At 37.1% G+C, this 27,800-nt stretch overlaps 1 protein-coding gene and 1 long non-coding RNA gene across 23 annotated transcripts in view; one reads left to right on the forward strand and one right to left on the reverse strand.

The window, feature by feature from the left end:
* The window catches only part of AOPEP (aminopeptidase O (putative)), a 175,018-nt gene that overhangs the window by 88,142 nt on the left and 59,076 nt on the right, over positions 1-27,800 (forward strand). For 12 of the 22 annotated variants that reach the window (XR_006932390.1, XR_006932392.1, XR_006932391.1 and 9 more), the window contains 4 exons: positions 2,193-2,236; positions 10,791-10,851; positions 24,417-24,479; positions 25,194-25,277. Coding sequence is in view for 17 of the 22 variants with exons in the window: in XM_040656059.2 (XP_040511993.1) it covers positions 2,193-2,236; positions 10,791-10,851; positions 24,417-24,479; positions 25,194-25,277 (252 nt within the window). In the remaining 5 variants the exon portion in view is untranslated. Of the gene's footprint in view, positions 1-2,192; positions 2,237-4,998; positions 5,236-10,790; positions 10,852-13,756; positions 23,165-24,416; positions 24,480-25,193; positions 25,278-27,213; positions 27,332-27,800 lie in introns of those variants that run through there. The other 10 variants (XM_046905575.1, XM_046905574.1, XM_040656068.2 and 7 more) reach the window with 5 other exon arrangements.
* On the reverse strand, positions 634-6,715 carry LOC107052325. The gene is made up of 3 exons (XR_001464753.4): positions 6,612-6,715; positions 5,008-5,076; positions 634-1,699 (listed from the first exon to the last, which is right to left on the reverse strand). It is a non-coding gene; the product is annotated as an uncharacterized LOC107052325 (long non-coding RNA).

Below are 27,800 nucleotides of genomic sequence, written 5' to 3' on the forward strand. Positions count from 1 at the left end.
TGTGTAAAAAGTCAGTCTGTTTTCTGTTTATAAGCTCTGTTTATAAGTATTGGAATGCTGCAGTGAGGTCTCCCAGAGCCTTCCCCAAGCTAAACAAGCCCAGCACCGTCAACTTTTCTTCATAGGAGAAGTGGTCCAGCACTGATCATCTGGCCTTCTCCAGTAGCTCTGTGTCTTTATTGCATTTGGGGCCCAAGGCCTTGCTGCGGTACTCCAGGTGGAGCCTCACAAGAGTAGAACAGAGAGAGGCAATCACCTTCCTTGCCATACTGGCCACCCTTCTTTAGCTGCATTCCACACAGAGTTGGCCTTTTGGGTGTTCAGTCTTCCATCTGCATCCTAAGAAGGGTGCTTATTATTTATTTTCACCCCCAAAAAGGACAAAGTAATGTTTGTCAATTTGTTAAGTAATTGTAAAATTGTGTAATTGATTGAGTTAGTTCGAGTCAGTAATTTCCATAAGGAATTGTATGTAAATGCATCTGGAGCAAAAATGCATTTGTTACTAACTGAACATCCCTTTAGAAGTACCATCTTGCGTCATTGCTTTTATACAACCTTATTTATCTATATTTTAATTAGAGAGTTGAACTGAAATTATTTTTTGATCATAAAGTACTAGTAATATCTAGATTTGAGTTTTTGACAAAGAAGATTTTTTTTCTTTAATATTCATTATTCATTTCACAAACTTCAGAGTAACAGTTTCTGTCTACAAGGAAAAGCTGTTTTTTAGCCTCTGAGTTTCCAGCCATGGAAGAGAAATGGAAGTACATAGGGAACTGAGATTATTTAATACTACTACTACTACTAATATTATTAATAATAACAGATTATTAAATATTATAAAATAATGCAATGATAATTTTAAAAAATATATTAATAAGCCAATTTGTTAACAATGATGTACTGTGGTGACATGATTGCTAACGTGTTTTCTTTCTGACTTCATTGAATTACTTGTCAGAAAGAAAAAATGCAATCTGTATTTTGTTTTATGATTTGACTCAGCCATCCATCAGCAAGTCTTTGCTTCAAAGTTTAAGGTCACTAGAGTCTATTAAGTAAATGGCATTAAAGCTTAAAAAGAGCACTTCTCCTAGATTTGCCATTTAACTGAACCTTCTGAACATTCTGAACCATTTTACCTGGAAAGGCAGGTAAAAATAGCCTGAGGATAAAATTTCACTGATATTTAATGTTTGGCAACTGAAAAGTCAGTCCTATGATGATGATATGTTAGGCAGAATTAATAACAAGCAAATGTTAAAAGACATGAAGACATGTAAGTACAAGATACGAGGTGTTTTGTTTTCCTATTCTGTTTTGGAGCATTGAAATACAAACAATTAAAATAAGACAGAAGAGATGAATCCTCATTTTTAGAAAGTGTGAAGGATTCCTATGCTTTGTGGGTATTTAGACAGATGAAGAGTGACTGTCTTTAATAATGCTAGGTCGTGGATAGCATGGGGTGCCAGAGAGCCATTCAGTAATGTCAAGTGGAAACTTTCTGTAAGGGGGGCTTATCATACTATTATAAGTGAGGATGATGGTAATGTTGTTCCACTGTCATAGCACTTTCCTCCTTGATCCATGAAAGAAATTCTGTCTTCGTTCTCTTTGAAGAGTTTACTCCATGGTGTGATTCACAGCAAGACTGTGAATTTTGTCCGGGTAGGTGTGGCCTTCTGATCAACTGAGTGCATAGAGGAGGAAAAAAAAAAAAAAAAAAAAGCCAACAGTAAAATAGGTTCGTATAATTAATGATATGTTCATAAATAATTACACATTAATGATAACGTGATAGCATAAGCACAATGAAGAGAATGTGAAGAACACCCATGACTGGTATTTATGATCCTCTCAGTATATAAATCTCCAGCTTTTAACAGTTATAGTTTGTGTATTCTTATAGAGTAAATTATGAATGGAATGTAGGATGGTGTTTAAATAGTCAACAGGCTTTTCAAGTCCCCTTTCTTCCAGTATTTACACTTTTTCCTTGAATGGGTTTAAAAACTGACAAACATAATGCTTGTATAAATGAGTGAGCAGAATAGCAGAATATAATATAAACTTTGTTCTTATCATTCTACTGTATGCAGTCTTTATAATCTGTTGCTTTTTAGCAATGCAGACACACAGTTATCTCTTCATAAACACACTATTTGTGGTGTTTTGTTTTCCAGGACTTTCTTTCCATGCTGTTGGAAGACATACCTGAACAAAAAGAGTAAGTGAGAATGAGGGTAGTAAAGTCATAGAAAATAGTAGAGTCAGATTTAATTTTCTGCAATGCTAGCCAGAAATAGGATTTCACTTATTATTTTCTGAATGTTGTATTCAAGTGTATGCGTCTATCTTTCTCTACAAATTCTTATTCATATGTACAAACAAAAATATAAGACTTGTGATATTGCTATCCCATGCTCCCCCCCAAGCAGCTTCTTTAATGTTAAGGCAGCATTAAGGTTTTGTGTTCATTATGTGACCTGAAGTGCCAGGCACAGCTGCTCAGCTTTACCTATGATCCTCTTGCCAGCTGCTTTTGGCACATAGAGCCCCAGAGCAAGAAGAACAGAGCTTTGCCCTGGATCTAAGAGAGCAGAGAATTTACTCAAATTTTACTGCTCTCTAGGAGAGCAGATTTTACTTAAGCAGTAGTATGGGAGTATCCTCTCCTTGTCACACAGTGTGCCAAATGAGGGAAAGATGGAGAACACTTGCAGAAATCCAGTCTGTAAGTGCCTCTCATGTCCTTCGAAATCCTCTTCTGTGTGACTGGCTGAACATGATACAGCACGTCTTTAACAGAAATTTGAGTCCACCACTGCTTTTTTGTTGGTTTGTTCTGTGCTACTATGGACTGTGCTACAAAAACCCACAGAGAGAAGTCTAAAGTCAAATGTTTTGAGATTTTTAGTGAAACACTTCTGTTCTAAGGAGTGAGAGGCAGGGTAGGTACTTATCATTGAGATATAGGTCTGTGTCACCAGGAGTGGTGTTACAGTTTCCAAAGGTCTACCTTGGAATGCTGTGTGGTTTGTATCCCAGCCCCAGAAAAATCAGGAATATTAAGTAGAGAATATGAGGAAGTGAATTACCTAGTGATTTGATTATACATTGATTTATTAATAGAATCCCCATTTTCCTTTTCTCGTGTGTTTCTCCACAGCCCAATGCTAGTACAAAGTGTTATTTGAATAAGGAGCCAATTTTCCGGCAAGATACATGCCAAAATATGTGTAAACATTTAGTGAGGCTAATGCAAAGGAAGTATGGCACCATTTGTTTTGCATCGCCCTCCAGAATAATATGTAGAAAAATTCAGATCTATGGAAATTAATTTTACAGCCAGACATATAGTTTATCTGAACTTATGTACTCTCAAAATCACCCTGAATGGAGATATCGACAGCAATGCCTGGAGTAAGAGAACATGTGAATAGAGAGTAGGCATTTATTTCTTGTCTGCTACAAAGATTTTTTTTTTTTTTCATTCTTGAATGCATGCTGTTGGTAGTAAACAAAAACAGCCTGAAGGAAGAAAGCTAAGTGAAGGGAGAAAAGGTAAAAACAAAGTATCTTTAGACATCGTCTGTTGATGAATGGGTTTTTTTTTTGCACAAAGGTTCAACTGCAGGAATAAAACACATACAAAGACCAGAGCAACAATTCAAATTCTTCGTAGCACACAAAATTGCTCACTCTTCTGCAATTCTACCAAGTAAAATTTTACCTTTAAACCTAAGCACTTTTTACTTCAAAAACATTAAGCATTCTAATATTGTATTAGAGTTTGACCTTAATAAGAAAGAAAGAAGACAAATTACTACTATGGAATGAAGCCAAGGCCTACAGTCAGCTATGGCAAAAAAGGCAAACTGGTGTTGCTAAGAGAAGAGTTTGGCTCATTGGGAGACATCTGTAATGAGAGTAGCATTAGAACTGGCAGAAAGCAATTGCACTGGTGTGGAAATTTTCTGTAATTATTACTTTGGAATAATGGTATGACACTTTTCTGCTTTTTGATGCAGCAGACTATAAGTTTTTCCCTTTGGCCAAACTAAAGTACTTCAAGTGTTAGTTACAGGAGCTTTTTTTAGTACATTCCTAATGATGAACAGCTCCAAGATACAGACATAACTTCTTAAGAGGCAGTCCCTGATTTTTGCTGCTTTCTGTACTTAGAGGAGGAGGATTACATACCTAGCTACATCCTTCCTGCTCTGACTCAGTTTTGCTAGCTACAGGAATCCATTCTCAACGACAGATCCTTCTGTTTCTGCACTGCAGCTAGATTCTGACCAGACTGGCTATAGTTCTGTACTGACATGTAACTAGTAAGAAATCTGTGATACTACTCATTTGTAACTGGGATATCTTATTTCCTCATATATGATTTGAGAATTCATTGCAGTTTTTTTTAAAAAACAACAGGCCAAACATCAACCAAACTACTCTTACATGTCTTTATACTGTGGTCCACTAACTTTGATCAAAACTCTCCATGGTTCTGCTCTTCTTAAGGCTTAAATCTATATTCCTTGATGTAAACTGATCCTTTCCACATCTCCCCAACATGTAAACCATGCAAAAAACAGTATTTTTAAGGTCCTGTAGCACAGAGTGAGCTTTGTCAGCCTCAGATAAATCAGAGTTGCAGCTGTTTGTGCTCTTTATGACTGCAGATCTTTTTTTGTGTTAGTTTTGTGGTGATATTTTTTTTAAATTCGATTCAATAAAATAAATAAGAGGATTAATAAAGCTATCGCTCTAATAATGTAGACTAGACAATGAACAGCTTGTGTTAAATTTCTGCTAGTTGTATTGCTAATAACTTGGACTTAGAAACCACATTCTTTGGACGTCTTTATGAACTGTCAGTTTATTAAGAAATCAATGCTAAAATAATGCTGTAATTTCAAAACATTCATCTACATAGGTATATGTCTCTTTCTTTCATGCTTTCCCTCTTGGATACTCATGCTGAAGGCTACTTACCATGAATGTGTTGATTTTGATGAACAGTTGGAAGGCTCCCAACCTTTTTTCCCAGTATTTGTGATTCCACTTCAAAACAAATAAACAAATAAAATAAAATAAATTTTACAAGGAAAAAAAATCTTATCTTTGCTTTAGCCTATAGCTGGAATGTCTTACTTTAAAAATAATTTATGTGAACGAATGCATATATCCAGATGAAGTAAATATACTTACTGAAGTACAGTATTTTCAGCTGGATATGCTGATTTTTTGCCTTCCTTTACCTCCCTCTCTGCCTATAAAAAAGTTATGTTCTTTCATGTTCTCTGTTTATCTGAATTTTTTTTTTCTAAATGTGGATTCTCTTCCTTGATTGAGGAATTAAGTGGGTTTATGTTTAAAGTTTCCAAAGTGCCTTGGGGCTCAGTGCAATGAAAGCTTGCTATATAGACAGTTTTTGTAACTTTTAACTTTGAAATTATCATTACTGCAAGTACTTTACAGAGCTTGTTCTGAAGCATTGCATCTGGCCATAAACTGTATGTTAGATCATTCATCATCTGATCAGTTTAGTCTAAACAATTGACAAGGCATAAGATAATGGAGGCACTAGTGTTCTTACAGCAGGGAACAGTGGTACAAAGCAATTAAAGAAATTGCCATGCTGCATTAGAAGCTCAGATTCCCGTAGCCCAGTACACTATCTAAAGCAGAAGGCAATTCAGAAAATCGGACATATGTATTTAAGTCCTTACAGATGCTGAAATGCAACAAAAGCAGGTGATAAGTGCCCTTTCTGAATATGGGTGCTTAACTGAATTGCAGCCTCTAGAAATACTTGGCTCTGAGTCCTTTCTGTGGGCTTTGAAACAGTAGTTTCTTTATGATCTAGAGGGAAGTGTCCCTGCCCGTGGCAGGAGATTGGAACTAGATGATCTTTGAGGTCCCTTCCAATCTAAGCCATATGATATATCTTTTGGGTTTGGTTGGAAGTTGGTAGAAACTTTTCCAAGAACTTCTCAGTTAAGTATTGGCTCTCAACTCATTCAAAGCAGATCTTCGCAATAGTCTCAGTAATACAAAAACATCTGAAGAAAAATAAAAAAGTAACATGCTGTAACAAACTGATATTTTTGATAACTGCTATCGAGAATGTCCTAAGTTGGTGTAGTGCTTTCACTCTGATGGGTTTCACTCCTACTCCTCTAAGGCAGAACGGGAAAAGATTTTAAGGGTTGAGATAAGGCCAAAAAGATTGCTAACCAATTACCATCACGGGCAAAACAGATTCAAAACAGAAGATAACTGCCTGTGCATAACAGTGTCACAGAGTTACCTGACTCCGTGACAGGGAGAGCACAGGCCCGGGAAAAAAAAAGAGATAAAAAGGGCGAAGAGAAAAGAAGGAAGGGGTACCAGCAATTTGCCGTGCGATCCGGCCGGCCCCGGCCTGACAACAGGGCGCGCCGCGGGCTGTGCGCTTCGGGAGGAAGGGGAGGGGGGGGCGGAGGCAGAGAGCTAGTAGATGGGTTTTAGCAAAAGGAACACACCGGCGATGATCTGAGGAGGAGCGGTAATTTACTAATTCCAACAAAATCAAACAAAATGACAGGGAAGAGTACCCAAAATGCAGGGTAAGCACGTGCCCTCTCTCCTCAGCGTGCTCAGCGGCCCCGAAAGAGAGACGGACGGCCTCCCGTCCAGAGCTCCACCTCGCTTCCTCTCCGCGCCAGGTCCTCTGGGAATGGCACCCCTCCCCACCTATCGGAATACTCAAACGCCCATCGGAGGCAGTAAACGGAACCAGAACGTTGACTCTTTAACTTCCACTGGTTCACGTGGTGTTCTGATGTGGAATATTGACAACAAAAAATCACCAAACCACAACAGACCAGAGCAGTACAAACTAAAAGCAAGCTAAAAAGAAGAGAATGGGAGTTGCAGTTAGTCCATAACACTTTTTCTTTCCTTCTCCTTCGTGGTCACTCTGCTGCTACTCCACATGGATTCCTCCCACAAGACCACGTTCTTGCCAAACTGGTACTAGGCGGGTTTCTCAGGTGGCAGCTCTCCCAACACTGATCCAGCACAGCTCCATACCATGGGGCCCACACTCCAGGCACTCCTCCACTACTGTCTCTATGGGTGGCAGTTCCCCCCAGCCCTCCTGCCCCACTGAGGGTTCCTCTCCAGGGCTCCATCCTGGAACTGCTGCTGTGGGCTGTACCTCATTCAGGTCTTATCCATTGCTGCAACATGGGCTCCTCCCTGGCTGAATGTGGAGGTCTGTTTTGTGTGGTTCCCATGGGTCCTCCACAAGCCCCTCCTTGGCTGAAGGGAGCTCCTGCTTTGCACCTGGAACTTCTCATGCCCTCTTTCTACAGTGATCTTGGGGGTGGTGGTATTGTTTCTTACACTTTTTCACTCATTATTCCCAGCTGCTGTTGCAGATTTTTCCTTTCTTAAATATGTTGTCCATCACCAGCATCTCTCATAGCCTCAAAAAAAAAAAAAAAAAAAAAAAAAACCCAAAACAAAAAAAAACCAAAAAAAAAACCAAAAAAACACCACCACCACCACCAAACAGGATATAGTAAATAAAGTCACTACATAGCAGGCAAGTATGGTGTAATCACTTGACCTAGATAATTTTTTTTCTGAGGAGATTTTGCATTTTAAGTTTTGCCTAGGCTGTTAAAAGAGGTGGAGAAACTGGCAGTGTGTAGCTGTGTTTCTTATCCCTAGGTAAAACAACTTAAATGTGTATGTAAAAGCATTTTTCCCTAGCTGCTAGCTCTTGTACAGCTTTGGAACATACTGCTGCGCTGGTTTCGATTTGTGAGAGAAAAAATGAAAAAATCTTCTTCTGATTATGCTGCTTGAGACAGAATAAATTAAATTATTCACCTGATCTATCTTTGACTATACAAAATTTTGGTGTCTCATTTTAAGCTTATCCTATGTGTGCTTTTTTCAGTAGCCCTGCAGTAAGATGTACTCAAGAAAAAAAGTCATCCCAAGGAAAGTGTACTGACTGACTGTTTGGACTTACCTTTTTTTTCCTTCCCTTTCCCTTTGGAAGGAATTCAACTGACTAGCTTAATTAGACATAAGATTTTTAGAATACTGCATGGAGGTAAATGTAATTAAAGCCTGAAGGACGTAGCGTTTAAATGTTCTAAATTTGAAAAAAAAAAAACAAAAAAAACAAAAAAAACAAGGTACTATTAAAAGTGGACCAAATCTAGATGTAATTCACTTGAATGTAGAACACCACCCCATTACAAGCATGACATCTCTGTTCAGTTACCTGTGGAAAATCAATTTCCATAGTGACCAGACATATGGAATGGAAATGTCCTGAACATTCATAATCCTCACCAATGTAAAAATGCTTCTTTTTGAATTCTGTGATTGTTTAATCACACGGTATAAGAAATTTTATAATTTTTTCTTTTCAGATTGTGGCAGTCTACTATTTCCTAGTGTTGGAGGATATATTTTTGACTTCTCAGATTTATTAATTAGGGAGATTTCTTTTTCTCTTTGGGAATTATTCTCCCTTGTAGAACTTTTTGAGTGACCTCAGCCAGACTTATAATGTTATCTGTCACTTGTAAAGGGCCTGAAAGAAAGGTTGGGACCTAAATTGCATGAGCTGTTGAAATATATTATTATCACTAAGTAGACTGGTTATGTTTCCAAATTAAACCTCCTTGGCCAGCACCATAATATATGACTGATCAAAAACTAATGAAAACTGTTAAAGAATAGAGACTGAAAACACATATAGATGGCGTTGTTGTCACTGTGAGTAGAGTGGCCTTTTTTCTTTTTAATTTGCAGCTTCTTACAGTATTTAGTATGCAAGTATATCTTGGTAGCTGAAAGACACAGGGCAGTGCATGGGCTTTTTTTATGTTTAAGGTACCTGGTGATTCATTTTTGCCTTTGTTACAAAATTTCTGTGTATTTTGGACAAGCTTATTATGATCAGATTACTTATTTTTTGCAGGTACCATTGAACAATTACTCAATGAGTAGCCAGCTGACCCTCTTTTTAATTGATACTCCTGCCTCTAATTCAAATTGGCAGAATTTTATTCTATTAAGCAGACCTGCTTTTAATGATACTTCCTTCAAAATATTGTTAAGTGGGTGTAGAGATGGTAGATCTAACAACATGATGGTGCGGAATAGTTTGTAACTATTAGTTGTACCTCAAAGGAATATAACTTACAGTTCTGTTGAGAGATGGAGGGGAGCCTTTTCATCTTGAACTCAAGGAAGTTAAGAATATTTAAGTCAAAATATAACCCGTGTCTGGAAAAGTGCTAACCATGTCAATATCAATAATTTAAATCTTTGGTCAGTCCAAATTAAATTAGACAAGATTAAAAATAATAATATTATTAATAAGAACAGTAAACACAAATTTTTATTCTATGATTTTGTTGAGTGTTTCATCCATTAACATATTAATTGACTGCTTTCAAGACTTCATAAGCCCCCTGGCATTAATTTTCCTAGTTGCATGTCAGGCATAACTGTGATTGATCTTTCTCCCAATGTCACAGCCTAAATAATATTTAAAGGTGTTCTAAAATCATTCAGTAAAAATGATTGATGGATTCATTGCAAATTCCTTCATAGTCACAAATACAATCCATAAACTTCCTATAGGATCAGAATTTCTAGCAGAACTTTGTCCGAACTGGGGAAAATAAAAACCAACAGGATTCTTTGTCATGTAGTTAAATTAAAACCAGTGTTGAGAAGCTTGCCTTCCTGCTTTAGAACTTCAAAATGGAGGTTCTTTTTCTAGGTGCTTTGTTGATTATGGGTCTTCACTTGAGGGTAGCTGCAGGTACTAGAATGAGCCTTGCCAAGGTATTTCCACACACAGGACTGTGCATGTCTGTTCTACTCAGAATTCATAGACAGCTTATTTAAGTATTATTTTTCAGTATTGGCATATGGCATGAACAGTGTAATTTTTTTTATTTAATTTGTTTCTCTGTAAGTTGGGAAGTTTTCAGCCTAGGTTCAAGTAAATTCAGCAGAAGCTACTTGCAAAAGCAAAAGTGGAAATATTATTTCTGAATGTACAAATAATTCCACCTGTGGTTATTTTAGTCCCACACAGCTTGGTCATAACAATCTATTTCCTTTTGTATTAGTTGAGGGTCCAGACTAATCCAGACTTCACTTTGAGTGTTATCAGCATATAAAGAAAATGTAAAAGAGATGAAACTTAAACTAAAATATATTAACTACTCAGTAACTCTGAGGATTAAAATCTGTTGGTGTTTTTAAAATCCTTAAGTTAAAAGAAGTTGTTCTTTTATTTAATCTTATTTGGTACTTTATATTTACATATAGGCTGCTTCTGTAACAACTGACTTTGAATATCTCCAACTAAACTTACCTGTTCTACATTTCTGGGTTTGTTTGGTTGTTTTTTTTTTTCAGTAGAAGAAAGAAAAGTGAGAGCACATATTCATAATTTATGTTTCATAACTGCAGTTTACCATCTTAAATATTCTCTGCCTATAGTCATTTATTCTTTGTTTAAACACGTAAAAAATCTGATCTGTCTTTAATTTGCTCATATCACCTCTGATGATATTATTCATTAAAAAATCCATAATGTACTACTACTGTATTACATCCAGTAATTCAGGGTTTTGCTTAGCTACTACATTGTTAAGCTTCATGTGAAAAACTGTTATTTTTTGTATATTTGTGTATATTCTCTGTTTTTTTTTTTTTGTTTTTGTTTTTTTTTTTTTTTTTTGAAGGTCTGGTTTAACTGTTGAAAGTATCACCCAGAATTGGCTTGACACTTCTGGCATACCAAAGGTAAATTCAGAATATTTGTTCTCTGTTCTTTCTGGAGATTTGCATTTCACATTGTATATATAATGTATTATTTTTAAATAAACAGTTTTGATTATGACTACTTTCTGCATCTTTATACGCTGTTCATACAGTGTTAGTTTTTATTAGTTGCAGTTTTTTGCATGATTCTCAATGAACCTGCCCAAAGGCAAATCTTGCAAAATGTATCCTACTCCTTAATACTGTAGTCACTTCAAAGTATGCTGTACAGTATAGTGGTGGACTATAATAAATGTAAGGAGCATTATTCAGTCTGTGTATGGGTTACTGACAGTCATATTGACAACAGTCACTTCACTAAATTAAATTATTTGTGCTTTGATACTTTATGAATATGGTGACTTGCTCATGGATCTCTTGCATTTCCTTGGAGTTCTCATTCTGTTGCAGCTGAGACCATTATTTTCTGCTTTTAATACTAATTTTCATATTAATTATATAAATTATGAGAATTGAAAATGCATAGTGCTATTTGAAGGCTTTGTAAATTGATTTTGTTTCAAAACTGAGGTCAGCTGAAGAAAGGTATCCCTTTAGAAAACTTCCTAGATACAGTTTTTTATCAAATATGTTTCTGTCATACACTTGGTGCTCAATTTCTAACTGTTAAGTTGCTTGAAATTTATTGTAACAAGTACTTGCGTTTGTTTCTACTTCACGTTTTTAAGAGTTAGAATAATAAGTCCTGGTTTGTAAGTGCAGAAGGGAAGAGTTGGTTGGCAGCATGACTGAGGCTCTAACGAGTGAGCAAATTTGCAGGTAGAATTGTCAAAACAGAACTGTCAATATCTGTGAACCTGAGCTGTATTCAAATGCTGTGATTGAACTCTTTCTTCACTTTAAAGGTGTTGTGGATTTCTGTTGTTCTCTGTGTGCCACAGAAAGTTCTCTGTGAGATTTTGTCCTGAGACCAAAATGTTTGAAGACTAATATTTTAAGATAATATAAAATCAAGGTTGTATTTGCTTTTTGCTGTAAAACAATTGAAGAGAAATTTGCTTTAACTGGAAGGGTGCAAGAGAAATGAGAATATAATCATGCATCTTTATATTCAGTCATTTCTTGAAAAAGGACCTTGATTTTAATACGATGTTTTAATCAAGAAAATAGGTAGAAAATTCAATATGTGGCAGAACAGTTGCTTTAAATATTGAAGATAAACTGATGTTGCACAACTATGGTTGTAAGGTACTAAACTGGGTCTCCGAAATAAGAGCGTTCTACCATTTTGCTTAGAATTGTCTCTCTGAGGATATGCCTTACTTGTTTCCACAATTAGCTCTGAAATCACAAATAAGGAAGGTAGGAGTATGCTAAAGAATTGAAAATAACTTTGATTAGTGTGAAAACTGAACACTGTTTACTTGAGTGTGTGCTGTAAGCTGTTCAGAATGACTAGCAAGTAGTTTCATAATTTCCTGTGAGTGTCTATTGAGTTTGTACATAAAACATATAGCAAAAATATAGCTGTTTTTTTAAGAATCAGCATGCTCAACTCTCCTCTATTTCTTCCATCAGTATCCATTCTGATTTCTTTCTGTTGTTGCTTTTAGCAGTTCTAAGGCTCTTGCAGGAACTGATTTCCACTGTATTGAAAGAAATGGAGCTGTCATTCAGTGAATAAAAAACCTTGTTCACTTAGTGCTTTATTAAATCATCTGGGGAGGCCTTATACCTGAAATCAAGACTGTTGAGGCTGCTTAGTAGCTCTCAATACTTTTCTGTCTGTAATCTGTATATGACTTTATTTACTCACTAGATTAAGTTGTCTGGTGTGCTGTAAATGAGAAACAGAAAACACCTTAAGAAGTATTTAAATTGTGGTTGTTGTTTTTTTTCCAGCAAAATATTTTCTTAGCTGTTGTGATAGATTTGGGCTCTCAAAGGCATATGAGACCATTTTCTTACATCCTGATGAATTATCTGCATTATAAGCAACAGCCAAGGAACTCCATGAAGTTGATTTTTGCTCTCTCATATAGGTTGCATGGTGAGTGAGCAAGGGTGTTTGTATAAGAAGCTTTCTGCCTGTTCCTTTGCCTGGAATGATACTGCTGAGCTTGCTAACCAGGCAGTGTGAGCTTTGTGAGGCACCCAGTATTCTTTGCAGTTGACTGCCTTTCTTGAGTGGTGGAGCCACTGGAAAAATTTCTGCCCCAAAGGTGTCCCAAAAGCAGAGAAGCAGTGTCCCGTGCCTTACACTGGAATTGTCATCTTTCTGCTTATGAGTCTTATTTTGCATACTGCACTGTAGAGTCTTGTAGCATGGTAGTTTAAAAGTCTCTTAATGTACAAGTAATATCTAAGACTTCACTAAATTTAGAATGGAAACTTTCTTACTGAAGAGATTATTTTACTTAATGGGATTAGGAAATATGCATCATACTGTCCATTCTGAAAATTAAATCAGAACATATTTCCGTTTGTATCTTTCCCATATGTGAAGCTTTTTGTATTACAGTGTCCTTGTTTGTTTCCATGGTGTTTCCACTTTTAATGTTTGTGTTGGTTTTGCTCAGGAAATTCACGTCAGCAATTGAACACAAAGAAAATTCACTACTCTCAGCTCTTTTACAGCATTATCTACCAAAGGATTTATTTAAGAGTTTTCTTTCCTGGTTATATAAAAACATATCAGTTGTGTACAACCAATATTCTGTAAGATTTCATAACAACATGGTTCTTAAAGACAGAGTTGCTAGCCTTCCCATCTGTTCAACATCTTCATGGTGGTGTCTAGCTTGAGACAATTACCAGGGAATTGCGTAAATGCTGAGGGTAAATACTTTCCATGTACACTGCTTGAAGAAGTCTTACTTCACGTTTTTCTTCCACTGGAGAAATTAACATTTTGTATTCCTTGCAGTCATACATCATGACACTGGTCTCACAGAGATCTGTACTCCTTCACCTATGCTGTGTATCCTTTGCCTTCTCAAATCCTGCCTCCAGTTCTGTCCAGGGAACAGTATGTATATGTATATAACTATGTATAAAAACACACATGCACTCCTTTCAACTTGTTTTACACAATTAGCAAAATCTTAATGCAAGTCAATCTCTTGTTACCATTAAACTCTCAGAAAAGGCATTCTGTCTTTTCTAAATATTGGGCTAGTTTCCAGACTCTTGTATATACCAGTACTAATCAAGAGTAACTCCATATAAGTTAAAGGAGTCATGCCAATAAATAAAAATGGAATTTGTCCTGTTGCCATGAAAGAGAGAATTCTGCATGCCAAGTTACACTTCCAGCTTCTGTATTTTCTAAAGCATTGAAAGTTAATCTTATAAAAAGAGAATGCATGGTAATTCCTGGCCAGTCTTTTTCATAAATGGGAGAGTGCCATGGCACAATAGTTCTCTTGAAGCTTGCTGTTCAGTAAGGTTTTCCTATACAACAAGAAAACAACAAGGGTCATAAGAGATGAAAAATAAGCAAGCTTTTCTGAAACACATGCTGTCAGAAAGATGTTTTCCTGGGAACACATTGTGGGAAGGCGAAATGTCTTGTTGAAAACACCATTTATCAAATCAAGTATCAGCAACCCTCCAGCATGTAGTGCTGTCTCAGAAGTGACTCACTGGAGGATTATAGAATAGTTTTATCATGCCAAAGGCTAGTAATGACATAAAACCACTAACTTCAGTCAGTGATTTCAGCTGGCAAGCAGTAGAATCAGAAGAATGAAACAGCATTTAGAACAGGAAAACACCTATGAGCTCACTTAAGTCTACTTTATTCATGGCACTGATGATTTATTCTCTGAAGTATGGTTTCTGTTTCCGTCTGTGTAATAGATTTGCTCTAGTTTATTTGCAGTTTAAAACTAAAAGGCTGTATGCTTGTGGAGGATATGTTCTGCATAGATTGTCTTTTATAGTGACCATTTACTTAGTGTTAATTTCTTATGCTACCCTAACGAGTTAATCTTTTTAAAAATGAACTTAAAATATTTAGCACTGGGCATTTCTAATTGAGTAATAGCACTAGGTAGTTTCTGCATCTCATAAACTCCTAGAAGTACTTTTCTACCTCATTCTCGTTTTACTACCTTTTTGTTGTCTCTGTGAAGCTGCATTGTTCATAGCTTGCTCTTATTTATTGGTAAACTTGCTATCTATCTTGAGTGTTCCTTGAATGTGCATTTGATTTGGTACCTTGTGTTATGAAAATGATCTTCTTCAGATTTACTCCCGAGTTGCTGTTTCATCCATCTGTTAAACTTGATTATTTTTGCCTGTTCCACCTTAAACAGTGTTTCCTGATTTAAGCAGCAACTACCAACAGATATTTCAGAATACGTGTAGCTTTTTGTGAGCATCAGAACACTACCACGATTTCTGATTCTGATTGAACAGTGAAAGACAGCCTGCTCTTACAGTACTAAGAATACTTCTATTTAAGTATACATTTTTTTCCTCTCTGATCTGTTTGTTGTTGCTGTTGTTGTTTGTTTGTTTTGTAACTATGGTGAAGGAGTAGCTTAATCCATACATACTAATGTTTCTTGTAAACCAACCATACTTCTAGAAATACATTGTCAAAAGAATTCTTGCAGTGGTGGATATTCATTTATTCATGCTATTTCTGGTTTTGTTTATTCATGGCTGTTTTTTGGATCATCCTACTTGAGGAAATAGATTGCAGAGCTAAAGGAAACCCATAGCAAAACTTCACTGAACTATTTTTAAAATTGAAATAAAACGTAGTGTGTGGATTTTTCTAGATCAGTGTAGGTAATATCTTTCTGTGATTTCATAATTTTTAAGAGATGTTCTAGTGGCAGCTCAAGTACTTAATAAGAATAATAATATGATCTATGAATAGTATTGTTTCTAATGAAGCCATTTGTTACTAAAAATGATCATGACTTTTGCCCCAGTTACAAACTTTATAAATTTCCTGTTCCCTTATGCTAAGAGAAAATGAAAAATGAAAGGATAGGTCTATAACAGAATGCATCATAGTTTAGCAGTTACAGTCAATTATTAACAAACCAAACAGATTCAAGCAATTTTTTTTAAAGAATGCACTTATGCTTCTAAATTATCTTTAGTAATTATTTACTCAAGTTTTACAAATGGTACTAGAAAAATTTTCAGCAGAGAAATTTCATGCTGGATCAGAGTATAATTTAAGGCTCGGACATACTAACACTTGATATTTCTAGTAGTGCTTTATTTTGCAATTTTTCTATCTAGATGTGTATATAAATAACAGTAGATGAGTGGATAGCAGCACTGAGACAGTAAACAAGAGACACTTGTCTTTGCTGTGATACAGTAAATTTGTAGGCACTAGCAGCAAGAATGACCTACTAAGTAGGAAAGGCTCATTCATGCTTATAATTTAGGGGGAAAAATGGGGAAGAGTTACGAAGAGGGATAATTTTCATACTTATCTAATTAAGTTAAATTGTGACTGTTACAATCATTTCAGACTTGGTAATAAGTACTAGTCACAACAATAATGTGCTGCTGCTTCAGTTCTGAAGTTTGCTGATCACCTTATCTTTGTTTTTTTTATCTGAATGATGAGCTTTTTTTGTCTGTTCTCACACCGTTGCAGAGAATTACTGATATTTGAAGTTTAATGAGATGATATTTGAGAAGTAATCTGAAGAAAACATAATTGCTACTTATAAAAGTAATTATTCTTGTACAAGGGAAGTACATATTGAAGAACAGATGCTTCCCCAGAAGAAAAAAAAATGTTTTATTTTGCTATTAACCTCCTTGGAGATTAGCAGATTAAAAAATCCTTCCAAAGTCGTTTAAATTTTAAGTTAGCGTAGATGAACAAAAGGAAAATAAGGATAATAAGTCAATAAGGGAAAACTGTGAAAATGAATCATTAATTATGTCTTTCTTCAAAAATAAGCAAAAATCAACTTCACATCTGATTTTCTTAAAGTAAGGGATTTTGGAAAACACAGTATAGTACTGTAATATGCATAACTGTCAGTTGAATAACAGAGGAGAAGAAAATAGACAAAAAGACATTCTATTTAAATAATAATTATGCATCTGCAAGTCTTTGCAGATAGAACAAAGTAGAAAAAATATCTTTTTTTGTGGCAAACTATCAAAAAATAATAGGACTTTATTATTATTTATAAATAAGGAAGATTATTGTCATGTCATTATTATTAGTCATAATAATAATATTATGATATTGTCATGTCATTATTATTAGAACATGTCATTTTAATTTCTTCAGCTGTCCCTCTAAATTGCACTTATTATTGCTAAACAAGGCCCAACACTGATATATTTTTGCTTGCTGAACAGTTCAAAAACTCAAGAAAATTGCTTATATAAAATGATAAATCACCAAGTTTATTTCAGAAATACGTATTTCAAATTCAGGCATAGCTTAAAGTATTGTTACAGTTTGGGTGAGTTTCGACAGCATTGCACGTGATTGCTGATTTTAGAAGTAAAACACAGACACTCATGATAAAAATAGCATTTGTATGAATTATTGCATGATCCCTTTCTAAAATTGGAAGGCAGACTTCCTCAGGTTTGGCATACATATTGCTCAGTAACTTGGATGTAGAAGTTCATTTTTAAATGCTACATTGGAAAAGATTGGCCATAGCATTTCAGTGCCTCCCTTGTCCTAATTTCTAAAAGTGATATTTAAAACAGAATTTTGGGAACCTTAGTTTAGCCAATAATTGAACAATTCAGAAAAAAAGTCATGTGGGGATTTTTACCTGGAATGCACATATGCAGTTAGGCTGAGAAGGATACTTCACTGGATTTAGTTGATGAATGACCTGCTAAAATTGGCTTACCCCTCCAGTCAAAAGTCAGATTTGCACAAATATCTTTCTGTTTTCCTTCATTTTACCTATCATCATTATGTGTGTCCAGCTCAGAGGTACAAAGTGCATTTGAAGTAACGTTCCATTTCTAAAATAACTGTGGACTGGATTCCACATGTTTGTTCATCAGAATCTCTTTTAAGTTTAACAAATCTCCAGCAGTCATTCTATTTCCCTTTTTCTATTTGTACTGCTGAACACAAAAGCTATGTTATGTGCAGAATGACTGAGCTTATCCCCACTAGAAAGGAGTTATGTTTGGTATCTCCAGAACAATAAGGGTTTGCTGCCTGGTCAATCAATGCTGGATCAAGTTCACATTCCCAAGCTCCCACTCTCCCATCTACATATGCAGGGGGTGGAAACACAGCAGAGGGAGGAAGGACAGGTCTTTTTTTACAGAAGTGTTGAACAGAGAATTGTCAAATATAGACACAGGTGGGCTTGCACATCAATAAACACTGATTCTAATTGACTGTAAAAACATCCTATGTAAAGAAGTTAGCAACCAATTAATTTTTATTTGGTGGAAACAATTCTTAGAGAATTAAATATTTTTAAGCTGTTTTGGAAAGAGGAGGCCCCTAAATGAGTGAAATAACTGAAATTTAGAGCCCATTATAACTCATTTTACTGAATTGCACACAGGATATGAAATAATAACAGTGAAATGCTATTTTAGAAAACAATGTTTGAGATATTTTTAGTACAGGAGAATGGCCATGAAGTTGATGTAAAAACTGTATTTGACAGGAACAAGTTGCCACCTTCCCCTTTGTAGCAGTTGGGTGCTTTTGAAAGAAATACTCATTTTGCTGACTGAAAAATTGTTCTTTCTGTAGTTATAGAAAGACATGCTTGTGAATGGAAGGAATTAATATGTAGGAAAGGTGCATCTCATGCATATGTATAAATACATACTATGTACCTGAAGTCCAGGCAGCCCTCTGTAATGCTGGCCAGTGTAATTGTGACCTGTGGATTCATCCAGCCATCTAGTCAGAAACGAAGTGCTCCTGAGGGTTCGGAACCTCACACTGCACTGTTTGCTGGCCAGAGGTGAAGACAGAATCTCTTTGCTCTGGGGCCTGATGTTTTTTTTTTTCACACATTCTGCAAAAAACACCAAACTTCTAAGTACTTCTAGAGGGCAGATTGTAACAGAATGCCATGTAACAATTTGCTGTCCTCCACCAAAGTTGATAGAAGCAGTGTAAAGATCTTACCTTGCTTGTCATGTCCTTATCATTTAGCAGGACTTCCTAGTCGTAAAGATGTAGATGATTATCACCTTCTGTTTTATTTGGAGAAAATACAGCCCTTCAAGAACTGCTCTAGGATGGGTCCTTCAGCTCTGAGCAGTGACAGGTTCTTTTGGAACAGCTGGAGCTGGCTCTGATCTGACATGGGGCATCTGCTGGGCTCTGCTCACAGAGGCCACCCTGCTACTGAAACATTGCCACGCAAACCTAAACAGATTGGGAACCCTTTTCCAGGACACTTTAGCTATTCTGTTTGCTCTCCTGCTGTCTTCCAGGCTCACAGTGAAACTTAAATGCCAAAATGAAAATGTCTTGGGAAAGGTGGTTTTGAAAGGCTGACAAACCTATTGGTCAATATAAAAATTAGCAATAAAAGTCATGGTTCAACTAATGGCTATTTCCTTAGCATATGGGTTAACAGCTAACTGGCTTTTGTCTTGAATCTATTTCTTTTCTGAAACTGATGGAAGGGTTTTTGATTGCTTCAAGGGATCAGCAAAACTCAGAGGTCAGTACCTCTGAAAGAGGTATTTTGTTTTTTAAACAATAAACACAGCAGCTTCATTTTCTTTGTCTCTTCATGCCAGAGGAAGAAGGAAAACACTACTTGTCACACGAGTGGTGCAAGACTGTCCAGTATCCATGTTTAAGCATGTTTATCTTTGTGTTTTGGGTTTGTTTGTTTGTTTGTTTGTTTCCCTCTGTAATTTCAGGCAAAAAAGGAAAACAACAACAACAGTAACAACAATAAATAAATACAAAGGACTTTGAAATTCCTATGTATTTTAGCCAGCCAGCAACTATCCAGTTGCTGGATATCCAACTATCCACTGCTCACCAGGATCTCAGCAGATATTATTATTTACATGATATATAAATTGTATGTCATCGTATGTGTGACATATTATTGTTTAGAAATAAGTTGTAAGTATATTATTTAGAGGTCAGAGAAACTTTCTTTATCAGATTATGGATCTGATCTTGGGCTAAATAGCTGGTTGCAGGTTTTCATCTTTAACTATGAACTCTCTCCCCATCACGGAGTTGCGAATGGGTATCTGAAGGTTGTATTTTCAGTATCATTATTTGAAAGTCATGTTGCAGTGTACTGAAAGTACATCCTCAAAATTACTGTTTCAACAGGTTTTTATCTCTTAGAGGTAGAGATGTTTTCAGGAAGAGCAAGTTTGACTTTAACATAACATCTTTATAGGAGTGTTCCACTAAAGAATGTTAGAAGCAACATGCTGGTCTGAAAAGGGTGCATTTACACCGCCACAGGGATGTCTGGAGGAATTTTAGAGCAGTTGAATTCATGGTATCAATGTCAATGACCATTTTTCCTAAAATACATGTAGCATCAAAACAACTTGCTTTACCATTTCCTTTAATAAAGTTGTCGTTTAAAAACTGCACACAGTCAGTTGGATGGCTTTCTGTTCTTATATGAGCATACTTTTGCTTGATTTCTTTTTCAGTAATATTGATCTGCCATTGATATACTGTCCCTTGGAAGTACAGATTGCCATGTGGCTACAACAGCCACTTCACTGTTTTCAGCTGTAGCCTAAGGTCTCCTCAGTCTCTGCCAAATTCTGGTAACAGTAGCATTTTTAAAACTTTGAAATTGTTGCCCATGATGAATACAATAAAATCAAATGTTTCAAACTATTAGTAATTGTTTTGTGAGTTGCCAGACAAAATCCTTTTTTATATTTTAATTTTCTGAACGTTTTTATGAAGGATGGTAAAGCAAGTCTCTTATATTGAAGTAGATTTCAGGTCACACAGTCTGTTCTGATTGCATGTCTTAAATCATAGAATCGTTATGGTTGGAAAAGACCTTTTAAGATCATCTAGTCCAGCTGTCTTATTCTCAGTTTCCAAGTAAATTAATCTACCAACTTCAACTAGTGTTCTCTTATGGTTTTGCTATAGTTCTGGATTATAGGAAAACAGTAATATGCCTTGCATTTTAATGTCGTTTCTTTAAAATAGTATTTATTGATGTGACAGAAGTGATGACACCAGCCAGAAAAAATAGGCGATAACATTAAGTTCCATAAAACAAAACTAAGATTATTTTATGTTATATTGGAAGACAGAGAAAGGTACAAAATTGTAACTTGCAGGCTGGTGAAGACTGTTAGATTTTCTGGGACCAAACATGGTATAATAGTGAAGTCCCTAGACATTACTTACATTTCATGTAGATCTAGGTGTGTACTTGTGTAAAATCCAGTAACAGAGAGAAAAATCAAAGTTCTAGAAAATAGATGCTGGAAAATATGACTTGGCTGCTTTAGTTATTAATTTCCTCTACTTTGCAGAAACTCTTCTGAAATTCATTTACAGTAAATACACTTATTATTCCTTTTTCAATTATTTTGCTTTTGCTTTCCAGTTATCTGAGGAGTTTAAACCAACAAAACATCATTGATTCAATGTCCACCACAGATAAGATGTCCTCCATTTATCAATATTGAATGCTTTAGCATTAGAGCAGCACAGACCAGCTGGGATTATAAACAGTTTAGGCAAAGGGAGTGTATGTGATTATAATGTTTCATTGATTCATGAAATATTATTTGTAGCCATCATAGCCTTAACAATATGAAATCATTTCATGTTTCAAATGAAACAGTTGTATGTTGCATAAATATGTTATTGTTTTGTAGACTGTGTGCAATTCTGAAAGTTCATTGTATACCTAGAATCTGGTGTGACGTGAAGAATAGTTGATGTGTAAATCATTGCCTATATTATGTACTAGGATATTGATCCTGTCTTCGCCCATTTGGTAGAAAGTGCTACCTCCTCCTCCATAGTTCAAAATCCAGTTATATTTAATCCTGCTGCTGCAAGAATGAAGTTTTCTCTGCATGCTTTGAGATGTATAAATGCTTCCCAATCTGAGCGTTACAAAGGACAGCTTCATTCAGTCTCCAAAAGAAAGCCAGCCCAACGAAAGAACATATAGATTGGACCAATTTCTTAATTTCAGTTGTGCGGGGATTCAGGAGTGACAGGTCATTGTCATATGGACAGAAAAGAGGATTGTTGGTGAAGGGTGAGGCAGTGGCTCTCCCTGTAAATTGGACGCCCTTTTTTCTCGTGTTAGCTCTTTCCTTTTTGGATATGAAAGAATACAGTACGAAACCAGTGTTCCTAAAATCATCTTTATTCCATACCGTCCATTTTCCCTGTCTTCACTCCCCCTACTTTCATCTCTTTCCATTCTCCCTCTCCCCATTTTTCAAGCAAATTCTCCTAGTCTGATCATGATCTAAATCAGTAATTACCAAGGCATCAACAAGTATGGTTAGCAGCTGACAGCACAGCCACTGTGCTGTGTGGCCACAGGCTCATTAGGCCCACTCTGCTCCTCTCACTGCTTTCTTTAATTCTGCAATCTGTTCACATACTCACATTAGCTCTTGTCTTCAGTAGCATTGCAGTCATCTAATTATCTTACAGTAAACAAGTGTTCAAGTTTTGATATGTATGGCAGCCAGTGCCAGAGAACCCCAAATGTTGCTCCACTAGGCATATTACCTTTATAAAAGGTCAATAACAGTTCCTGTTGAATTTCCTTTACTGTTGTACAGTCACTAATGAGAAAAATGGGAGCTACTTTTGAGTTTTAATGCACCTTCTGTTTGTCTGTCCAGGATTTTTCATCCCAAGTCAGCCCCGGGGTCTGCTAGTCTGAAAATCAGTGTCTTCTCCAATTTTCTCCCCTAGCTTTCTCCAAACACTTGACAGGAGAGAAAGTGTAATTATTTGAAGTATTTTGGAAAAATATGTCTCACTGTCGCTATGACCCAGTCCTTCCTGTAAGAACTTCTGTGGGAACACATGATCTAATCTATTAAATGATTCAAAGGACCGTTGTTTTTTTGTTTGTTTGTTTGTTTGTTTGTTTTTCTCTTCTTTAGGTAGCTGCATTAATTTCTGTTGGTACTAACATTTTTTCTTCATATTCTTGTTCATTTTCTTTGATTGTGCTACATCATTCTTTCATCATTCAAACAGTCAGATCAAGAGACAATTTGTAGCAGCTTTTCAGAACTACCATTTAGAAGAAAATCCACTGTTCTACAACATAAAAATAAGTTGTTGACACTGGCTTTAAGTGGACCCGTTGTGAGCGAAAAATAAAAATCTATAATAAGATTTTCTATTGTGATTGCTCTATTTAAAAGTTCTTCGTATAATTGTTCATGGTGAAGTTGCTTCTATTTAAAGCACTGAGTTTGATCTTGGCTTTGATCTGTCGCTTTTGATCTTGAAAGAAGGATGTTGTGGCGGTAAAACAAAAAGAGGAGAAGAGAGATTTTTTTTTCTTCTTTCCTTTTTGTTATAAAGTTAAAGGGATAGTGTCAAGATTTAGCAGGTAGTAATTGGACCTTCCTTTATTTACTTAACTGTTTGCAAAGTCCATCTAGTTCTATATGCAGGAGTGTTTGCTCTTGCACATGCTTTGATGAACCCTATTTTTCTTTAGAAGCTTTCAGAGAATGGTCATTTATAGCACAGAGTATAAATTAGTTCTAAAATGCTGAGAATCGCTTAGTTATACCAGGTGTGACTCAGTCTGCCTCTTTTTAAATACCAAACATAAAGCATTAAAAATAACCTAACTTGAGGATTTCTGGTACTGAGATTTTCCATGGCTGACCTAAGTTGGGTGTCTCCCATCATGCTTGAGGTAGAATGTCCTGCTCAAAGAGCACAGAAACATCTGCTGAAGTCCCATGCCTAAATTTAAACACCTGCCCGTGATCTCGTGTTGAATATCAAGTGTTTCTCGGAGGCCTCGGTGCGGGCTTGCTGTGCCGTGACAGGAATAAAACCCGCTGAGGTGCTCGTACTGAGCTGCCCTTCAGAATGCACGGCAGTGCAGTTACCAGCTGTGTTCTTCGGCGGCAGGAAAGCACCGGGGGAAGCCGTCAGGCATTAACGGTGCCGCACTCCTGACCCAGCCTACTCGCCCGTCACCAGGATACACGGGGGTTTTGCTAGGACAGCATCTTTTAATTGCAGAGGGCTTTACAGGAGCTGTGCGCTATGGGGCTCGGGATGAAGGGAGAGCCGTCCCGGGGCTGCGGGCTCGGAGGGAGCGCGGGGCGCCGGCGGCGGCTCTCCAGGCCGGGCCGGGGGAGGCGTGAAACTCCCGGTAGGGCCACCCCGGAGCCTGCCGGCCCCTACGTCTTTAAGGCAGGCTCCTCCTCTCCGCGGGGTTCCGGGGACGGATCGGGGGACCCCGCGGAGGTGCTCTATTTCCTACCGAGGGCAGCAGGACGGCTGGGCTGAGCGTGGCGTGGCGTGGCGGCGGCATTCCTCGGGGAGCGGCTCGGCTCGGCTCGGCTCGACTCTACTTTGCCCTGTCCTGCCTCGCCTCACCGTGCGCTTTCTCTCTGTACAGCCGCTTCTGGAGGAGGGCGAGACCTGGAAGGAGTGCAAGCTCGTGCAGCAAGTGAGAACCGAGGTGAGGAGAGCCGTCCGTCCGTCCGTCCGTCTGCCCGCTACTCGCTAAGTCCCGCTTCGTCCCTCGTGGGTCTCCTCTCCGAGTTCTCCTGACCTCCTCCCGTCGCGCTTTTGCTTCAAAAGCATAATCGCTCTCTTCTTAGGAATAGAGGCGCTTGTATGGGAGAAAAACCCACGTGTTGTTGTTTTGTTAATAATAACAACCCCACCGTCTGACGTCGGCACTGCTGGTCTGCAACAACGTTCAGTCGGTGGCTGGAAGTAAATTTCTGATTTGTAGTAGAGGGGGTGTGGGATGGAGTGCAGAGGCTGTCCCTAGGATTTTTGCACGCAGGAGTGATAACTTTACTTTTGGCAGCCCGGTCTGGCTTTAGACACATTTTCTTTAAAAAATAAAAAATAAAATTAAAAAACAAACAAGCAAAACCAACGATCAAAGCACCTTAAGCTGAAAGGTGCAAGTTTGCTTTAGTAAAGAAAGAAAGGAAGATAGCGCTTCGCAGGGTGGAGAACAGCATCTCCCTTCAACCGCGTTCGAGTAACTAAGCAGATTACCTAAGACCGTGTCACTCGGGATAGAAAAAGTGCTTTTCCTCTTCCAGTGAAGCAATGGAAAAAATTGTCTCGAGTCTGTTTATAGGTTCTTATTAATGCTGAGTAGCTGCACTCGGATCATATCGTCTTTCTAAAAAACCACTATGGTTTTGAACTCCAGGTCACAAAATGGATTCAGGCAAACCAGAGGATCAGAAAAAGCAGCAAAAAGAAAAGAAAGCAAGAAGAAGTTGTTTTTCAAAAGGTAAGGGTTCGTGTTGTACGTTTGTGTAAATGGGCAAAGGGCAGCACAATGGAAAGATCTTAAGATGATGCCTTATAAACTATTAAGAGGTGTTCTTAATATCTCTGAAAAGGTGATAATAATTATCCCAGTGTGTCACTATGTAACTTCTACGGAAATAAATTATTAGTAGAAAGAAATCATTAGCCTGCAGTTTTGGGGACAAAAGTTCCCTGTTTTTGTGTTAAACTTGAATGCTCTGCAGAAGAGAGGTAAGAGCACTCTCATCAGAGGTATCAGTAGTGCTTGAGAGCAAGAGCTTATGACAGGACCTGCACCATTATTTGTAAATATTCAGATAGGTTTAGCTGAGAAATGATCTGTGTTGGTGAGCAGTGGGACAATAAAAGATGATGCCTGCATCGAAATAGGTGCTCCGATGATGCTTTTGGCTCTTCAGTCAAAGTGGTTTTCTAAGTCTTACAGATTGTGTAGTTGAACTATAAGGGAATTCATGAGGATGTCTTGGTGATTATTTTAGAAATTACTGCAGAGGACTTCTTAAACTGCATACAACCTAAATTAAACTGTATTTAAACATGTGCTTTTTTTTTCATTTACCTGTTGTAAATGAAAAGCATTTTTTTTTTTTTCCATTTACCTCCTATAATGCTGTCTATTTAAGTCAAAAAGTAGGGAGGTAAATAATCAACTGGCACTTGTACTAAATAATCATTTTCTGTTCTCTTGGGGGGAAAAAAATTATTCTTATATTTATCACTTATGAATAAAAATAAATTTCCAAATGCATTAACAGAATTTTGTGGGTTTTTTTGCTTATGTTGATTTTAGAAACATAATTATCATTTTTTAAAACGTTACCTTTAAAGGATCAAAACAGCAGCATGTTGTTTTGCTGTTTCGACAGTGCTTCTAGAATGTGTGATGAATCATTGCTGTTTCTGTAGCCAAATTCTTGCTGATAGCGTGACTGCCAGCTCCTGGGATGTGTTGCCTTAGTATGGGCATTGCAGTATTTGACAAATGTCTACAAAGTACATTGTTGTATGTGGGTGACTCACCAGCTCCATGGTGCATTTATAAAACACCACCAAATTACATATCATTTAGAATAAGATGTTCTGTGTTGTCATACTTTAGAATGATGCGATCTAAACTGAGATTGCATAAACTGTTGCACCAAGTAATTCAATTTCTGTTTATTTTCATGTATGTGCATGTTTATTTGCACGTTTGCCATTTTTATTTGTTTGCTCTATGTTAGTATTGGTTTCTTAACAGTTCAGAAATATCAATATGTGAATTGTTGAGCAAAATGCACTGAAGATAGAAATAACCCTAGTACAAGCTACAGTTTGCATGCAGTTTGAAGTAATTTTTAAATTGCAAAGGATGAAGTAGGTCCGCTGCCACATTTTCAACATAGTCTTAAAAGCACTTCCTACTGTTACAACCTCTTCATTTCTTTTTATAGGAAAAAGCTTCCTCAGTGCAAAATCCATATTTACTGATAAAATTCAACCTGTATTTGAAAGGTTGTTCAGGTCCCACTGTTAGAAGTGGCTTGTGAGAAGCTTGTGAGAAGAAGGCTTGTGAGGCCTCTAGTATATAAACTAATCATATTAGAAATGCAAAAAATAATGTATTGTGCTATGAAATATCCACTTTTTTAAAAATAATGTTGTTGCAAGATCTGTGAACATCAATATGAATTAAAATTAAAGGTAAGAATACACATTTTCTTCTAGTATGATTAAGTATTAATAATTCTTTGAGTTTCAGTACACAGTCACAGAACTGCTTCTGCAGGTTGGTCAACCCTGTGGGAACAAAGGGGCACATCAGTGACCTTAGATTTAGTAGTGAAATTGTTGATTGGGGATGAGAATTGTTATATTCTTTAGGAGTTTGATTGTTGCAATGATGGCTTTTCCAGTGGAGACAGAGAAGAGGAAAGGGAGCAAGATTTTCTTGGCTCTGGCAAAGCTTTTTTACAGTATTAAAATTTGGACTTTGGTTACAACTGATCTTTCAGTACGGACTTACCAGCCAAGGTAGGTGGTACCCAGTCAGTTTTTATGTTCCACTGGTATTCTTAACTTTATCTGTGAAACCTTCACAGGCTTGAGAGGTTGTCCTATGCAAACGTCATGGAGCTCAGCAAGACTTAAGTGCAAGATTCTGCACCTGAGTCAGAACACTGACAAGCACAAACACAGACTGGGCTAGAATGGACTGAAAGCAGCCTCAGGAATAAGGACTTGGGGTTGCTGGATGATAAAAAACTCAACCTGAGTCATCAGTGTGTGCTTGCAGCCAAGAAAGTCAACCATATCCTGAGCTGTATTGTAAGAGGCATGACCAGCAAGCTGAGGGAGGTGATTGTTCCCCTCTACTCTGCTCTTGTGAGACCCCATCTGGAATATTGCGTTTAACTCTAGGTCCCCTAAAATAACAAGGGCATGGACCTGTTGGAATGAGTCCAACAGAGTCCAGAGGAGGGCCACAAAATGATTAAAGGGC

The sequence above is a fragment of the Gallus gallus genome, chromosome Z (genome assembly GCF_016699485.2).
Source record: "Gallus gallus isolate bGalGal1 chromosome Z, bGalGal1.mat.broiler.GRCg7b, whole genome shotgun sequence".
NCBI lineage: Eukaryota > Metazoa > Chordata > Aves > Galliformes > Phasianidae > Gallus > Gallus gallus.